This window comes from Bufo bufo, chromosome 7 (assembly GCF_905171765.1).
Source record: "Bufo bufo chromosome 7, aBufBuf1.1, whole genome shotgun sequence".
Classification (NCBI taxonomy): Eukaryota; Metazoa; Chordata; class Amphibia; order Anura; family Bufonidae; genus Bufo; species Bufo bufo.
In genome coordinates, this window is record NC_053395.1 from 205030635 (window position 1) to 205048342 (window position 17708).

General features: G+C 47.9%; 1 protein-coding gene across 1 annotated transcript in view; it reads left to right on the forward strand.

Moving 5' to 3' along the window:
* STAM2 (signal transducing adaptor molecule 2) overlaps positions 1-17708 on the forward strand; it is a 39182-nt gene that overhangs the window by 10435 nt on the left and 11039 nt on the right. Inside the window, exons 5-10 of the mRNA XM_040441349.1 lie at positions 917-1063; positions 1201-1270; positions 10478-10667; positions 11838-11932; positions 14827-14915; positions 16077-16164. Coding sequence (XP_040297283.1) covers positions 917-1063; positions 1201-1270; positions 10478-10667; positions 11838-11932; positions 14827-14915; positions 16077-16164 — 679 coding nt within the window. The remainder of the gene's footprint in view (positions 1-916; positions 1064-1200; positions 1271-10477; positions 10668-11837; positions 11933-14826; positions 14916-16076; positions 16165-17708) is intronic.

A 17708-nucleotide genomic window follows, 5' to 3' on the forward strand; every position in this document is an offset into this window, starting at 1 on the left:
GGGGAGCCAACGCTCAGCTATTTTCGGTGGCCCCATACAAATGAATCGAGGGCGGCGGTGCGCCCTCCGTGACTTTCAAGGCTCCGTTTACGAGATAGGTGCGGGTCCTGCACCTATCAGACAATGGGGGCATATCCTAACAATATGCCCCCATTGTCTGAGATGATACAGCCCCTCACCCCCTCCCACATTGGTGGAGTATCACTAGCATATGTCACCAATGTCAGAAAGGTACAGGTCCCCCAAATTGAAGGAGAGAGCACTGCGCTCTCCATTCACTTCTAAGGGAGTTCCAAAAAGAGCTGAGTGAACTCGCTCTACTATTTCTGGAACTCCCATAGAAGTGAATGGAGAGCGCAAGCGCTACTACTCCCATTTCTGCTAGCACCACTCCCATCATCTCCTTGCTGTGTGCAGTTGCACGGCTGCTTCTAACTGTAATCAGCTTCTGCTTTAAATGCTATTGTTGTGTCTACCCATCTATGTATCTATCTAATCTATCTATCCATCTCCGTATCTTTATATTAATGTATAGTAAAAAAAAAAAAACAGCAGACCGTGCTTACCTTTACAGTGGCCACTGCAAAAAACAAAACAAAAAACATTTCCTGCTATATACCTCCAGCGTATATGAAAAGCATGATGTGAACAGAGCATTACCAGTATGCAGCATTGTTTTGCAGGATGCAGTAAAAGACATATACCTAAACTGTCTGGTAAAAATGGTGGATGAACCTAGCCTTAGGCCTCGTGCATATGTCGCATTTGCGGTACATATCCCAAATATGGTGTTAGCGCATTTCATTATCTGCACAAATACCGCCATGTGATACAGAAATACACAGTGTGCGCTGCAAAGATACAAACCAGCCGGCTCCCCGAGTACCAGCCTGTCATGTTACTTACCAATTTCTAGGCACATCCAAAAGTATCGGAGAAACTGAAAGCGATGATGGTGGAATGGTCCGATGAATTTCAGAAAGATCCCCAGTTCAGCTTAATATCGGCCACCATCAAGTCCCTGAAAGAAGAAGGAGTGACATTTCCTACTTCCGGCTCTCAGGTGCGTTGACTTTGCGATGATCTTATCTAACTCGTGTGTTCGTGTCTGGGCGGCGAGCGCTCGCATTACTGCATTCTTTCTTTGAACCTCCCCCTGCTGATAGAGAGTGTGCTTCAAATGTTCTTGTTATTCCTCAGAGCGCCACAAATACTCCGAAGAACGGGACAGTAACCACCAAGAACAAAGAGGACGAAGATATCGCTAAAGGTAGGTTTATTTCAGGCGTGACTGGCCGCATGCCGATAATGTAAATCCAGCGCAGTGAAAGGGAGTAGCGATCACACTGTTGGGTATTGCTTTGTGACTTTACTACAGAGCAAGCGTGGATATAATTTCCCTTTGTCACACAATTTGTTACTGCAACAGAAGACTCCTGTGATCCTCTTCTAGAGGGGTCCCACAACATTCAACATTTTGAATCAAGGGTGCACAACAACCTTTTTTACTTTTTTCTCCAAATGCCACATAGTCATATAGTTCCTCTCCCAAGGGACTCAATAACCCCTCATCTCCTCCTCTATGGAGTACTGTACGTCCTCTCTGTGTTTCTCATTTCCAGCCAGAGGTTCCTTTGAATTTTAACAGCAAGAATATCAGAGCGCGCAGATCTGTACCTGCTGTCAATGATAACCAGACAGACTTCATTATAAGCCACTGGGATCTGTCCTAATTTGTTGGGATCTATTTGAAATCTGTTATGATTGGATCCCTTAACATTAAAGGGATTATCCGAGACTATAAAAATGTCCCACATATGCCCGGGCTCCTCACACTAAATCTACTTACCCGGCTCCCCGCTCCCCGTGCTGCTCCTGGGCCCCGCACCGCCACTGCTGTGTTTCCCTGTGTGCAGATTAAAACATACAGTGTCGGGGGGGGAGCAGCCAGTGGCAGGCGGTGACAGAGGGGAGCCTCCCTAGCGTCACCCGTGATGGTAGGGAGGCTCGTCCCCGTCACCGCCTGCCATTGGCTGCTTCACTCCTGACCCCGCCCCCCTCCCAACACTGGATGTTTTGATCCGTGCACGGGGAGAAGCAGCAGCAGCTGTGTGGGGATCAGGAGTGGCGCCGGGAGCCAGGTAAGTACATTCAGTGTGAGGGCCGCGGGCATATGGGGGACATTTATTTTTATTTTCTCTCGGATAACCCCTTTTATGTCAACAGAGCCTCACTTTTTTGGAACATTTACAATATAATGTATTTTTGGACTATAAGACGCACCCCAGGTTTAGGCAACAGAAAATCATTGGAGGACACAGGCTTGACCTTGGGTATAGCTATTGCCACTAGGAGGCGACACTAAGCACAAAAGTGTGAGCTCCTTCCTCCAGCTATACTCTTCCTACAGGGACTAAGCTAAACCAGTTTTAGCTTAGTTTCTGTAGGAGGCAGATCTTCCTGCTTTGCAGGTCTGCTGATTTTATTTTTTCCTTTCTTCCAGCGGAATTACAGGCGGTGCTAGCTGCCTGCACTCCGACCCAGCAGATGGGAGACCAGGGGGTCCCCAAGCCCGCTGCTCCTTCCAGAAGACGAGGACCAGAGGTTCTTAAAGCCTCTGCATCCCACCAGCCTTCAGGTCACCACTAAAAGTCCCCTCTGTCCCGGTGTAGTGGCCCTCCCCAAAGGGCCGCACACCGAAGGTGGTGACCCGGCTGGAACCAGGGGGGCAGAAGATGCCGGACAGGTAAGTATTCCTGGCTCCAAGCCCCCCTCTCCCCTTCACAGTTTACTTACTAGGATGGCTTCCACAAAGCCAGGCAGGAAAAGAGTCCCCCCAGGCAGGAAAAGAGTTAACAGCTGCATGTCAGCTCTCCTGTGGAGGTGGGGTGAAGGGAAGCCCTCTGTACTTTCCAAGCTTCTTTCTGGGCCCTAAACACCCTAACCCCCCTACCTGCCCGACCGACACCTGTTTCATGTGGAGTTCCGCTATTCTCCTCTGCCGGGGCCACTTGTAAATTGAGGCCCTGGCTTCTACTGCGGCCTACTTCCGATCCGCTTGCCGCGGATACTTCTCACCCGGCCAGCATCTCCGCTCGGCCAGGGCTCCTTGCAGCACCACCACTGTACTGGGGGTGTGGGGGAGAGTCCTGGGGAGTCAGTTGATGCGCTCCTTTTTCTTTTTTGCGGGCGGCCGACTCCATTATGGGGGCGGGGCATGAGTTCTCCCCGCTTCCCCTTCCTTCATCTGGCTTTCTGGCGCAAATTTTTTGCGCTGGTTTCTCTGAATCCACCCATCTCCTGCTCAGGACAGGCTGCAGTAAGGGGCACATGCCGGGTAAGCTCTTTCCCCTCCTCCCAACAGGGTCTAGCTTTACCCATCTACCTTTCACCACAGGTACTCGCTATGTCCGAACCCAGATCCCAGGCCCCAAAGCCGGCGGTCACTTCCATGCAACATTTTGCATGTGCTTCTTGTCGCTCAAAATTCCCATCTGGTCAGTCGGACCCCCTCTGCTCCTCTTGCTCTGCTCCACCACCAAGTGGCTCTGACCCTGTCCCAGTCGCCCCTCCGGCCCAGCCCATGGTAGAGCCGGAGTGGGTGCGCTCTCTGTCTAAGATGGTGCAGGACGTTTCCCATTCCAAAAGGGCCATTGTGGACATGCTGGGGCGTTTAGCCACACGGCCACCCTCTGACCAGTCAGACTCTGGGGACCCCTCTGCTGCCGCCCTGCAAAACGGGCCAGACCACCCTCTCCTCGAAGGGCGTCTGCGCCCCCCCATTTCATCCACCTCCCATAGAGTCTCTCTGACGCGTCCTCATTATAGAGACGTGTTCTGAGGAAAAGTTGTCAGATGCTGACTTTGTCTTACCGGAGGACCAGTCTTCCAAACTGTCCACTATGGTAGACAATCTCATCGCATCGGTTATAGAAACCTTATGGGTTGAGGACCTGTGCCCTCCTCTGCCGGTTCTGTTTTTTTTCTTCAGGTTATCCCGTCACTCTCCAAAGGTGTTGCCCAACCACCTGGAGTTTGATTCCTCCCTTTCCAAGGAATGGAACTTCCCTGACAGGCATTTTGCTTTACAGAAATGCTTAGACATCTTTTATCCCTTTCCAGAGGATTTGACAAAGAGGTAGTCGTCCTCTCCTATTGTTGACCCTCCGGTATCCCGCCTGGCTGAGAATACCACCATGTCTATGGCGGATGGGGCTTCCTTCTCTGACCCAAGGGATAAGAAATTGGAATCCTTTGCCAAATCTTCTTTTGTAGCAGTTGGCACTGCCCTGCGCCTGGTTTTTGCCTCGACATGGGTTAGTAAGGCTATGACCGAGTGGGGAAACAAGCTACGTCAGGGCCTCGTCTCTAGGGACTCCCCGGAGGAACTTTCGGATATTGCAGTGCAACTTTCCCACTCCAGCTCTTACATCTATGAGGCCTCTCCGGACGCGGCCAGGCTTTTGGCTCGCTCTTCGGCCTTTTTGGTGGCTATTCGCCGTACCCTGTGGCTATCATGCTGGGCGGCGGATAATGCTTCTAAACGGGCCTTGATGTCCCTCCCCTTTGCAGGTAGCAGACTTTTCGGCAAGCGTCTGGATGAGATTATCATGCTAAAGCGAGTAAAAACACCCATTTGCCATAGAGCAGGACGCGCTTTAACAGATCTAAAAAAAACACAGACCTCTTTCGGCCCTTTCGCAGTTCCTCTAGCCTGAAGCGGTCAGTCGACAAATCTGCCCCAGAGCAGAAGCACAAGCCATCTTTTAAGCCTCGCCCTCCCTGGCGTCCTCGCCAGCAGGGCTTTAAGCCCTATACCCCCAAGTCCTTCTCTGCATGACGGGTGGCCTCTGGCGCCCCCCAGTCGAGTGGGAGGTCGTCTTCATGTGTTCCAGCATGTCTGGCTAGCTCATGTCTCGGATGTCTGGGTGCGAGAAGTCATATCGGAGGGTTATAAACTGGAGTTCCGATCCCCACCTCCGCCCCGGTTTTTTCGCTCGTCCCCTCCGACCTCTGCATCCGCAACCCATTTCTTTTTTCAGGCTATAATCTCCCTTCTGCGGCAGGGAGTGATTGTCCCGGTTCCGCCTCAAGACCGTTTTCGCGGATTCTACTCCAATCTCTTTGTAGTTCCCAAGAAGGAACGGTCCGTCCCATCCTAGACCCTGAAAGCCCTCAACCGATTCCTTCGGCTCCGCCGCTTCCGAATGGAGACCCTGTGTTCGGTCATTGCATCCATGGACCCGGGCATGGACATCAAGGACTTCTACCTCCATGTTCCCAACTGCGTCGCTCACCAGAAATATCTTCGGTTCGCAGTGGGACCTTTTCATTACCAGTTTGTGGCCCTTCCGTTTGGTCTTGCCACAGCTCCCAGAGTCTTTAACAAGATTCTGGCCTCAGTCATGGCTCTGCTTCTTACCAGGGGGATAGTGGCGATTCCGTACTTGGACGATATCCTGATCAAGTGTCCGTCATTCCAGGCAACAGCGGACAGCCTGCGCATTGTCCGGGACACCCTGGAATGCTTTGGATGGGTTCTGAACCTATTAAAGTCATGTCTTCATCCATCTCGGCAGCTGATCTTTCTGGGCATGCTGTTCGACACCGATCAGGCCAAGATTTTCTTGCACTCGGACAAACTCTCCGCTCTCTGTCGTCAGATCCTCCCTTTGTTGCGGACTCAGCCTCTTCCCATTCGACAGTGCATGAGGGCTCTGGGCCACATGGTCTCTTTCTTCGAAGCAGTGCCCTTTGCTTAATTCCATACCAGGGCTCTTCAGCTGTGCATTCTGTCCATTTGGGACTGTTCCCCAGCCTCCCTGGATCGACTCATCCGTCTCCCTGTCCGACGCACCAAGACCTTCGGTGGTGGTTGATGTCTCCGATGCTGACGTCGGGCCGCTCCTTCCTTCCCCTCCGCTGGATAGTGTTGACGACGGACACCAGTTCTGAACAATTTATCGGTCCAGGGCTCCTGGTCCTGCGAGGAACGCCAACTTCCGATCAATATTTTGGAATTGTGCGCGATTTTGTCTCTCTCTGGTTCATTGGACAGACCGTCTCTGGGGGTATCCGATTCGGGTTCAGTCCGACAATTCCATGGCAGGTAGAGACCTTTGTGGCGAGGTCCAAGGATCCTCGGCGTCGGACGCCCTTGTGATCCTGTGGACGCAGTTCACGTTTCCTTACATGTTCCCTCCTCTTCCGCTCATTCCCCGTCTTCTCCCAAAAATCTGGTCCGAAGGTCTGCCCTTCATTCTTGTGGATCCTGGACTGGCCACGCAGAGTATGGCACGCATCCCTAGTCTCCCTCCATGCCGACGAACCCTGGCGTTTTCCCTTTCTGGAGGACCTCTTGTCGCAGGGACTGATCTTCCACCTGAATTTAGGGTCGCTACATTTAACGGCATGGCTGTTGAAGCCGCCGTACTAAGGGCTTGGGGTTTCTCGGATGCTATTCTCCAGACCATGATTCGGGCTAGGAAACCATCGTCCTCCCGGATCTATCACCGGACCTGGAAGTCTTACTTTAGTTGGTATGAACGCCACCTGTTGTCTCCCATTCGGTTCTCGTTGCCTCGACTCTTGTCCGTCCTGCAGTCAGGCGTGGACTTGGGGCTGGCTATCAGTTCCCTCAAAGGGCAAGTTTCGGCCCTTTACATTCTTTTTCAACGAAACCTGGCTTTGCTTTTTGCGGTTCAGACCTTCCTGCAGGGGGTGGTGCACGCTGCGCCCCCTTACCGTCCTCCGTTGAATCTGTGGGACCTTAATCTGGCGCTCAGTGCTCTCCAGACCTCTCCGTTTGAACCTTTGCAGCAGGTGTCTCTTCACTTCCTATCCTACAAGGTGGCCTTTTTGGTGGCAATCACTTCCATCCGTAGGGTGTTGGAGCTAGCGGCTCTTTCCCGTCGGTCTCTCTTCCTTATCCGCCACCAGGACAAAGTGGTCCTTCGCCCTGTCCACTCCTTCCTTCTGAAGGTCGTGTCGGCATTCCATCTCAATGAAGTGATCATTCTCCCTTTGTTTTGTCCTGCCCCGTCTCATCCTCCTGAACAGTCGCTCCACACTCTGGATTTGGTTCGGGCCATTCACATCTATCTGTCTCAGACGTCCTCTTTCCGACGGACGGATTCTCGATTCGTCATTCCAGAGGGACCGAGATAAGGGGTGGCTGCTTTCAAAGTTTCCATTTCCTGATGGATTCGTTTGGCCATTGTGGAAGCGTACCGCATCAGTGACCGGGCCCCACCCTTCCTGGTTACTGCTCATTCTGCTCGGGCAGTGGGGGGCCTCTTGGGCAGTACATCACAGGGCTTTGGCCCTTCAGGTGTGCAAGGCGGCTACCTGGTCATCTTTACACACCTTTTCCAAGTTTTACAGAGTACACACTTTTGCTTCTTCTGACGCTTCTCTGGGGTGTAGAGTATTGCAGATGGCGGTTCTCTGATTGGCCGGAGGGCTTCTTCATTATGGCCCACCCCTGGGACTGCCCTGTAACGTCCCAAGGTCAAGCCTGTGTCCCCCAATGATACGGATAAGAAAACTAGATTTGTATACTTACCGTAAAATCTTTCTCTTTCATTCATTGGGGGGGACATAGCACCCACCCATTTTCTCTGGCTGCGGGCCTCGTCATGGCCTGCATAATTCTGGGTTTGGAATTGTTTTGGTTTTTCTGTTTTTTCTTTTGCTTCTCCTACTGCTATTGCACAAACTGTTTTAGCTTAGTTCCTGTAGGAAGGGTATAGCTGGAGGGAGGAGCTCACACTTTTGTGCTTAGTGTCGCCTCCTAGTGGCAGTAACTCTCCATGAACATGATATTATACAAACATACACACACTCAGCTCTACATTATACACACACAGCCCTGCAGCACACATATTGTAAATACACAGCAATGCTTTATGCACATTATGCACTGTTCTGCGGTATGCATAACACACACACACACACACACACACACACACACACACACACACACACACCTGTACAGTAAATATATTACACATACAGCTCTGCAGTATGCATATCACACACACACACACACTAAGGCCTATTGTACACGACCGTATGGCTTTTTCAGTATTTTGCGGTCCACAAAAAACGGATCCGCAAAAAATGCGGATGACATCCGTGTGCATTCTCTTTTTTGCGGAACATCTGGCCCCTAATAGAACAGTACTATCCTTGTCCGTTATGCGCACATTAATAGGACATGTTCTATCTTAGAACGGAAACAGAATGCATACGGAGTACATTCCGTTTTTTTTGCGGACCTATTGAAATGAATGGTACCGTATACGGAACGCAAAAACGGAAATAAAAGGAAAAAAAAAAAGTTTGTGTGCAAGAGGCCTAGATGACTTGTAGAACCTTGGGCACATGTTACAGATTTTGCACTGGGGTAAAATTAACTGCTTGTCCGTGATGTGCCAGATCCGGCACTACTGCGACTTCCATTGTTGTCCTCCTATGACAGAGCAGAATGGTGACACTTACTAGCGCAGATGTGCACAAAGCCTAATACACACCTCTGATGGTGCCGAACATCATAATAATGACAAGAGAACCACAAATATCATCATTACTGGGTTGTTATTATTGGAAATTAGAGAGAAACACAAGGAGGGGGTAAAAGAAGAGAAAAATACAACTCCCAGCGTGTCCAAACTGTTATTATGGAACACCAGTGGACATTACAGGGAGGAGGTATAAGAGGAGGGAACTACAATGCCCAGCATGTCGAGACTGTTATTATAGGGCGTCAGTGGACATTATGAGGAGAGGGGTATAAGAGGAGAGAACTACAACTACCAGCATGTCCATGCTATTGTGATAGGGCATCGGTGTATATAATAGGGAGAGTGGTATAAGAGGAGAGAACTACAACTCCCAGAATGTCCATACTAGGGGTATAAGAGAGAACTACAACTCTCAGCATGTCCAGACTGTTATTATAGGGCATCAGTGGACATTATCTGGAGAACGGTATAAGAGGAGAGGACTACAACCCCCAGCATGTCTAAACTGTTATTGTAGGGCATCAGTGGACATTACATGGGGACGGATATAAAAGCAGAGATCTACAACTCCCAGCATTTCTAGGTGTCTAGGCCCCTTCCCCTCACGGGTCCCATAGCAGCTGCATGGTCTGCCTCCATTGGAAGTATACCACTGGCTGTCTCATTGATCCAGCAAACACTGTATGAGCATGCTGCCAGATCATTAAAGAAACAGTCAGGAAGGTCTGGCACTGCTGGACCACCCTGACTGTGGACTATAAGACACTTGCACACTTTAGCAAGATTTTGTGCGCCTTATAGTCCAAAAATAATGATATATTCAAGAAGATAAGGGTCATGTGTTAAACTCCACATTGGAATGGGGTGGCTTTATGGTGCTAATATAATATGGATTCATGTAGTGAGTACCTAATAAAGCTGAAAACACAGGCATTTAAATCACAATTTAGGACAGACATTCATGTTTAGCTACTAGATAATAATACTAGTCTTGAGTAGATACTGTTTAAAGGCTATGTACACCTTCAAAGGCAATTTTTTTTATTATTGCATATTGCTTATTTTTGGTTAAAAATAATTTTTTCAATTGCCAGTTATTAAAAATATTGAGCTGCTGTTTATGTAGCTGTGTGACTGGTACTTTCACTTTGTGCCGGTCATCTAATAAACCTTATCTCTAAACTGTATTGAGAGGTCATAAACACTTATTTAAGCCACATTCTTATCAGTAAGATAATCACTGAGCTCTAATGAGTGTTTATAATGTCAGAGAGCAGAGATAAGGAGTCCGTCAGCTCCTGGTCTGACATAAAAGACAGAAAATCCACAGGGTGCAACTAGAGCATCTCAGCTCTGTACAGAAAAAAGGATTCCATATTTTTTATAAAGATAAAAAAAATGAGTACAATGCAATAATAAAAAAAAAATGTCCACAAAGGTGTATTAGAAGGCCTTAATGCATTTCCATCACATTATACACTGCTTGTATGCAGGGGTTATGACCACCCTACAATACAGCAGTGGTCGTGCTTGCAGACTGTAGGAAAAAGCACTGGCCTCTCTGGTGGCCAGGACCGTGGTAGCGCTCATAGGCTCCCATCCCAGGCACCTTGTATCTGCGCTGCAGCAGTGGCCGTAACCCCTGGATACGAACAGTGTATAATGTGATGGTAAAATGAATCCAGCCAGCAAAGGAGGCAGTATGGAGATTCACAATACATTAGTAAGTGCCTTGTATTAGCTTTCTCTACATGATCAATGCCATTTTCTGAAGTGAGACGACCCCTTTAATGAACTGGACTTAGTTTACCAAAAGATTTTACATGGGAACTGCAGGTGGTCATGATGCAGTTGCCTTTGGTTTTCCTTCTCAACCCTGGGACCTTCAACCATTATCCTAAATGTTCTTTTTGTCTGTATTAAAAGCTAATGCATTTTCTCTCAAATCACAGCAATTGAGTTATCTCTGCAAGAGCAAAAGACGCAACCATCAGAGATCAAATCCTTATACCCGACGGTGGAGGCACAACATGACAGTCAGAAGATGGGGAGGAAAGTCCGAGCTCTTTACGACTTTGAAGCTGTGGAGGACAACGAGTTGACTTTCAAAAGTGGAGAAATCATCATTGTGCTGGATGATAGGTGAGAAGGATCTCTGATCCATAAACCGTGTGTAACTGATGACATGTAGTCATGTGGAAATGCAGGATGATGGGGGTCATGTTTCAGTCTTCACCTGTCAGCAGTGTGGTCGGTGGGCAGCCTGGATAGTGACTCTTCTGCCAAGTCCCTTCTCCCTTTCTTTGTATATTTCATGCTGCAGAATAGGTTGCATGACATTCATGGTTATTGCGTCCTCCACGGTGTAGCCTCAGTTTATCCCTTAAAGGGGTTGTCTTACTTGGATGATTGGTGGCATATCGCTAGGATATGCCACCAATATCAGATAGGTACAGGTCAGAACTAAGCTCCCAAAGAGAACCAGAGTGCACCGCGCATGGACAGCCCCTCCATTTATTGATATAGGAGTGTGGAAAATAGCTCGCCTATTTCCAGCAATTCCATAAAAGCAAATAGAACAGTGGCCGCCACTTGCACGATCCGCTCTCAGTTCATTTCTACAGGACTTCTGAAAATAGCAAAAGAAATGAATGAACAGGTAGGTGCGGGTCTGAACCTATCTGACATTGCCACCAGTGTTCCAGGTGAGGCAGCCCCTTTAACCATTTAATGACCCAGATGCTGTTTTGTGATTTAGCCACATGGTGGTTAAACGACCTTAACTTTCTTGTTGGACTACCAAAATAATTTTTGCAATTTTTTTTACATGATGACACCTAGGGGATTTTTATTAATATGTTGGTGTTTGTTTGTTTTTTAGTTTTTTTGTTTTAGTTTTTTCAAACTATAGCAGTTTTTTTTTTTTTTTTAAAGAGCCTCTGTCATCATGATCAAGCCTATAAAAACAGGCTACAGCCTGATAGGGTTGATTAAAACGATGCCTTTCTTTTGTCTGTGTATTTTAAACAGCTGCAGAGATATCTGCGTTTTTATATGCTAATGAGCACGTTGGGGCACCAGGAGGCGGGGCCGAATCCTTGGAGCACTGCTTTTGTAACACTGCCTGTACTCTGCACACTCCTCCTGTCCGCTGATCGACCGAGCTAGACATCAGCACGCGGTGTCCGAGCGCATACATATCATATACGTTGCAAATCAGCAAATAAATCATGTGTTTGATAGAAAATAGGTGCAATGGATGTGATCACTGGAAGTGCAACCTAACATGTTTTATCTGACATTCATTTGCAGTGACACAAACTGGTGGAAGGGGGAAAATCACAGAGGTGTTGGATTGTTCCCATCTAATTTTGTCTCTTCAACCTTAAATGTGGAGCCTGAGGCAGGTAGGTAACGTTGCAGAGTAGGTTAATGGAACGTATCCGGTCATTTTTGTCTCTTTAGAGGTGACTGCCGGCACTGGGTGGTCACTGACAGTAGAAGTCTACTTGAGTCAGCCGTTAGAGGTATTATGACATTATCCATAGCATTAGCATGGGGTCACACCTGTGCCTGTAAAGGGGTGCAGCGGCTGTCTTCAGGTCTATACATAGGTAATGCTGCTGTGTATAATATATATGCAAAATTGCAGCCAAATCCCCATTGGCTCTATTTTGCTGAGTTTAGGCTCCGTGCACACTGGATTTAAATCCTACATTCAACATGTCCCGGAAAAAATCCCTGCTTGTATATTAAAGGGGTTGTTCACCTTTTCTGAGTGTTTGGGCAGACCCTCTAAATAGAAGCACAATTACCTGCTCCTTGCTGCTGGGTCCTGGCTCCTTCAGTCCCCTGCTGTCTCGCTCAGGACAAGATCCGCTTCAATGCTTCTGCAGCCAATTACTGGCCACAGCGGTGACTTGCCCCCTTGTGTCATGTGACTAATTAATGTGACGCAAGGGGGCCAGGTCACCACTGTGGCCAGTCATTGTCGGCAGAGGAGTCGGGAACCTTTGGCAATGAGCAGGTAAATATGCTTCCCATTGCAAGTCTGGCCATTAGACTGGCCTGCCCAAACACCCCCAAAAGGTGAACAATCCCTTTTAAGGCTAGGTCTACACGACGACATTTGTTGCGCAACATTTTGTCGCACGACAATTTTTATAATGGTAGTCTATAGTGTCGCAGTGCGACATGCTGCGACTACGACACGACAGTTGCAAAAAACCCATTCAAGATGGATTTTTCTGCGACTGTCGCAGTCGCCGCATGTCGCAGTGCGACACCATAGACTACCATCATAAAAATTGTCGCGTGACATATGTTGCAGTGTAGTTGTGCCCTATCGTTTTGCGCGACACATGTCGTCGTGTAGACCTAGCATAAGCATTTCTCAGCAGAGGTCCTAAGAGTGCCCTTTTGGCCTCCGTTGGGCTGGTATATGTCGGTATGCCTGTTTTTTTCAGAGGGTAATTGCCATAAAAAGGCTGCCAAGGGATACACGTGACTTACTGTGGTATATCCTGTAGACGTCTGCCACTGCACTGTATTTCTGTTCAGAGGCATCACTGATGGTTGTTAGGAGATGTTTGTAATTCTTCAACTTTTTTCATTCATGTGAAAAACTCACCAAACTGATTGCATCTGCTTAAAAAACTAAACCACTGAACGCAGGCGCAGAAAAAACTGAAAAAAATTGTTACCAAAATTGCGCAAGTTTCACTGAACGCTTCTTGAGGCAATCCGTAACACTCGTGTGGAAGAGGCCTTAGTCACCATAGTGTTCAGTAGAAACGGGAGGGGATCTGAGTCTTGGCCGTAATACCGACATTAAAATGTGGCCATTTTAAACCGGCTTGGGGCATATTGCGTCTGAGCCTTCTGTCAGTTTAAGAAAAAAGTTTGTCAATGCCTACCGCCCTGACGGGGGCCCCAAAAGGATGAGTATTTGGCCCCTGTCCCTGTGGATTGTTTGATGTACACCGGTAACACTTCCCTGTGTCCGGCACCTCTACTCCCACATACACTGCCATACAGGGCCGAGCGTCATTCGCCCTGCAGTCATGTCACTGACTCGGAGGGGAAGCTGTCTGCTATGTCGAAATCTATGTGGAAGCCGAGATGCCGGAAACCAGGACCAGCGCTGACATTTCAACATTAGGGTGCCTTTCTTAATAAAAGTCTGTTAGTATGTTGCATCTGTTTTCATTTGAGTCAGATTAAAGCGGCTTGTTTCCTAGCTGGACAGACCCTTTAAATGTAGAATGGTGATTCCCCCCCCCCCCATCTATATGGCTGAAGAGCAGGTAAATAATTGGAGGGAATAAGTGCATTCAGCTTGATAAATGTCACCGCTACAGTCTGCGTGGAAATGCAAATAAAAGCGTGTGAGCAGTGCCCGACAGATGGCTGCTGTGTTCTCAGTTTCCTCTGCTTCCTGAGCAGAAAATGTTAATTGATGTCTGCCTAATGAGCTGCTTTTCTATAGAGAAGACTACAATGCGGTGTATGTGCTGCATCTCATCGCCGAAGCCTCCGCCCTTTGCATAATTGCAGTTGGGTCACATTTTGCTCCTCTTCCGTTGTTACTTCCAAGGTCATATCGGGACTTATTGTCCTTGTAGTTGGCTTTAGCATCTTTGGTCAACGCAAATGCATCTCCTTACAAGAAAAACGATGATGATTTTCATAAATGGTTGGTCATCATTGGTTCACCAGCCCAAGAAAAGCCAGAATTCACATCCAGACACTGTAAATATACCCATGATTTCATTAGTCCTAGTATATATCATATTTTTCGCTCCATAAGACGCATCTAGTGGAGGAAAATAAGAGAAAAAAAAATTCAGATTTCATAACAGACCCCCATTTCTTTTCAGACCTCTGTATCAGACCCCCCATTCCTTCCTAGACCTCATATCAGACCCCATTCCTCCTCAAACCTCAGATCAGACCCCCAAGCTCCATCAGACATAAGAATATATAAGTAAATGAACTTACCTCTCCTGCTTCGGATGGCACTGACACTCACCGCAACCTGTGACCTGATGTCTGTGTCATCTCTACGGTGTCTTCTGTGTTGAATCTGACCAAAGGCATGGCGTTTGTGTGTTCTCCCCATGTTTATGCGGGTAATCCAAAAACCAAAACCCCATACTATTAGGGCTGTATTACAATGCACCCCCCCCCCCCCCATACACTTGGCCACCTTTTAAGAATATTTTTATAATTAAATATTTTATGTTTTCCGCTTTGTGATATGCTTCTTCACCATTTCCTGCATTTTATGTCTGTTTCGCAGTTGCTGATTGTAGCTCTCCCGCTTCAGAAGAGGTCCTCGAAGCAGCAGCAGCAGCAAAATGTGAACCGGAGCCAGTGTTCATAGATGAAGTAAGTTCAGCTCTTTTCCTTAAGACTCTTATTTACAGCAGAGGTATCAGGTCAGCAATGGCGGCTGTGGGACTCGGAGGTGAACTGGAAGATAACAGGACAGCAACTTCAATAAAATGAGAGAAGTAGAGCCTAGACTATGTTCTGTGGATATGCAATGGCTGTCGTAGAAAGATCATAGTTTGAGTTTTTTTGCCTGTTATTATACAATACTCTATACTCGGGATCAGCAACCTTCGGCACTCCAGCTGCTGTGAAACTACAACTCCCAGCGTGCAAACTTACTTGGCTGTTCTTGTAACTCTCACAGAAGTGACAGGAGGATGGGAGTTGTAGTTTCACAACAGCTGGAGTGCCGGAGGTTGCTGATCCCTGCTGTAGACAGTACCCAGGTAGCCAGACTGTGTAGGTTATAAGGGCAGGAAAGGGGTATTCAAAACTGTCCTATGGATAGGTAGTAAATGTAAGATGTTCTGACCCCCGGGACCCTCACAATCACTACAGTGGGGGGACTCCAGTCCACTGCCCCGTCTTGTTTGCATCCTTAACTGACATAGACCTTGATGGAGTGGAGAGACACATGCTCGACCACTACTGGTCCTCAGGTTGGGAGGAGGCAGTCAATGTGGTTCCAGCGTTCTCACCAATACAAATGTCAAGTGGATAGGTTATAAATCCTGGTAGACCCTTTTGTAGGGGTTGTCTAGGTTTTATTTTTTAAATCTGCCCTCATCCAGCAGGACCTGTGGAGAAATCCATCCTCACCTGGTCTCCTAACACTCTGTTCCGGCTCCTAGGCCGTCTTCACTAGACTTCAGGTCCCTGTCTGTCAACTTCCTGCACGGACTGTGTTACGTGCATCTCTTCATGGGGTCATTGACTGCAGCGGCGCACGTGACCTTCATCCATGCAGGAAATCGACAGACTGGATCATAAGTCCAGTAAAGACAGCCAGGGAGCTGGAACTGCATGGCGGGGACCAGGGGAGTATGGATTTCTCCAATGGTCCCAATGGCTGGGGGGGTTTATTTAAGACAAAAACTCGGATAACCCCTTTGGATGACAAGCTCCATTGGCTGCGGTAAATATGACAATACAGCATTGTAAACTCTGAGGTGAATGTAATAAAATACAAACAAAGAATCCTCTGCTCTATTACAGGAAAAAATGAACCAGGCATTACATTTACTTCAGAGCATCGATCCAACAGACCCCAAGCCAGATTCAGTCAATCTCCTTGATCTGGAAGGTATTGTATTATACATAAATATCTTTATTTTATATGGAGGCAAAATGTTTCCCCGGTTCCAGGACACCTGCTGTACAAGTAGCCATTGAACTGTTAGGCCCCTTTCACACGGGCGAGTATTCCGCGCGGATGCGATGCGGGAGGTGAACGCATTGCACCCGCACTGAATACTGACCCATTCATTTCTATGGGGCTGTGCACATGAGCGGTGATTTTCACGCATTCCTTGTGCGTTGCGTGAAAATCGCAGCATGCTCCTCTTTGAGCGTTTTTCACGCAACACAGGCCCCATAGAAGTGAATGGGGTTGTGTGAGAATCGCAAGCATCCGTAAGCAAGTGCGGATGTGGTGCGATTTTCACGCACAGTTGCTAGGAGACGATCGGGATGGAGACCCGATCATTATTATTTTCCCTTATAACATGGTTATAAGGGAAAATAATAGCATTCTGAATACAGAATGCATAGTACAATAGGGCTGGAGGGATTAAAAAAAAAATAATAATAATAATTTAACTCACCTTAGTCCACTTGATCGCGTAGCCCGACATCTGCTTCTGTCTCCTTTGTTGAATAGGACCTGTGGTGAGCATTAAGTACAGTTACAGGACCTTTGATGACGTCACTCCGGTCATCATATGGTACGTCACATGATCTTTTACCATGGTGATGGATCATGTGATGACCGGAGTGACGTCATCAAAGATCCTGGAATGAATACTCACCACAGGTCCTGTTCAGCACAGAAGGAGGCAGACGAGATGCTGGCAGCGCCAGCAAGTGGATTAAGGTGAGTTAAAAAAATTTTTAACCCCTCCAGCGCTAGTTTACTATGCATTCTGTATTCAGAATGCTATTATTTTCCCTTATAACCATGTTATAAGGGAAAATAATACAATCTACAGAACACCGATCCCAAGCCCGAACTTCTGTGAAGAAGTTCGGGTTTGGGTACCAAACACGCGCAATTTTTCTCACGCGAGTGCAAAATGCATTACAATGTTTTGCACTCGTGCGGAAAAATCGCGGGTGTTCACCCGCACATTTTCCCGTAACGCCCGTGTGAAAGAGGCCTTAGGGATTGTCCAGGTATCCTTTCCCATCTGATCTGACACTGGATGTGGGGAGACCCAGCTGCACACTGGGAGGGACGGTTAGGGATGTTTCACACGAGCGGATGCCGTGCGCGTCCTCCGCTGCGTGAATGGGAGCGGGGCTTGGCTTCCATTCACGCAGCGGATGACACGCACGGCATCTGCTCGTGCGAAACAGCCCTTACCGAATGTCTGTCGCCCAGCGAGTATTGTGCACGGGTCCCGGTAATTAGCATAGGACCCGTGCATGATAGTTGTTACGTTTTGGACAGTATACAATAACGTCTCTCCACGTCTGATGTCAGACAAAGGTACAAGCTACAAAGTGAGATATTAAAATGTAAACTTTCTAGGTAGCAGCCGGCTATATCGTCTACTGGGTGGCGACAGGAAGCTTCGTGCTATGGTTTACAGAACAGGCAAACTCTGGCCCTGTCCACGCTGGTGTCAA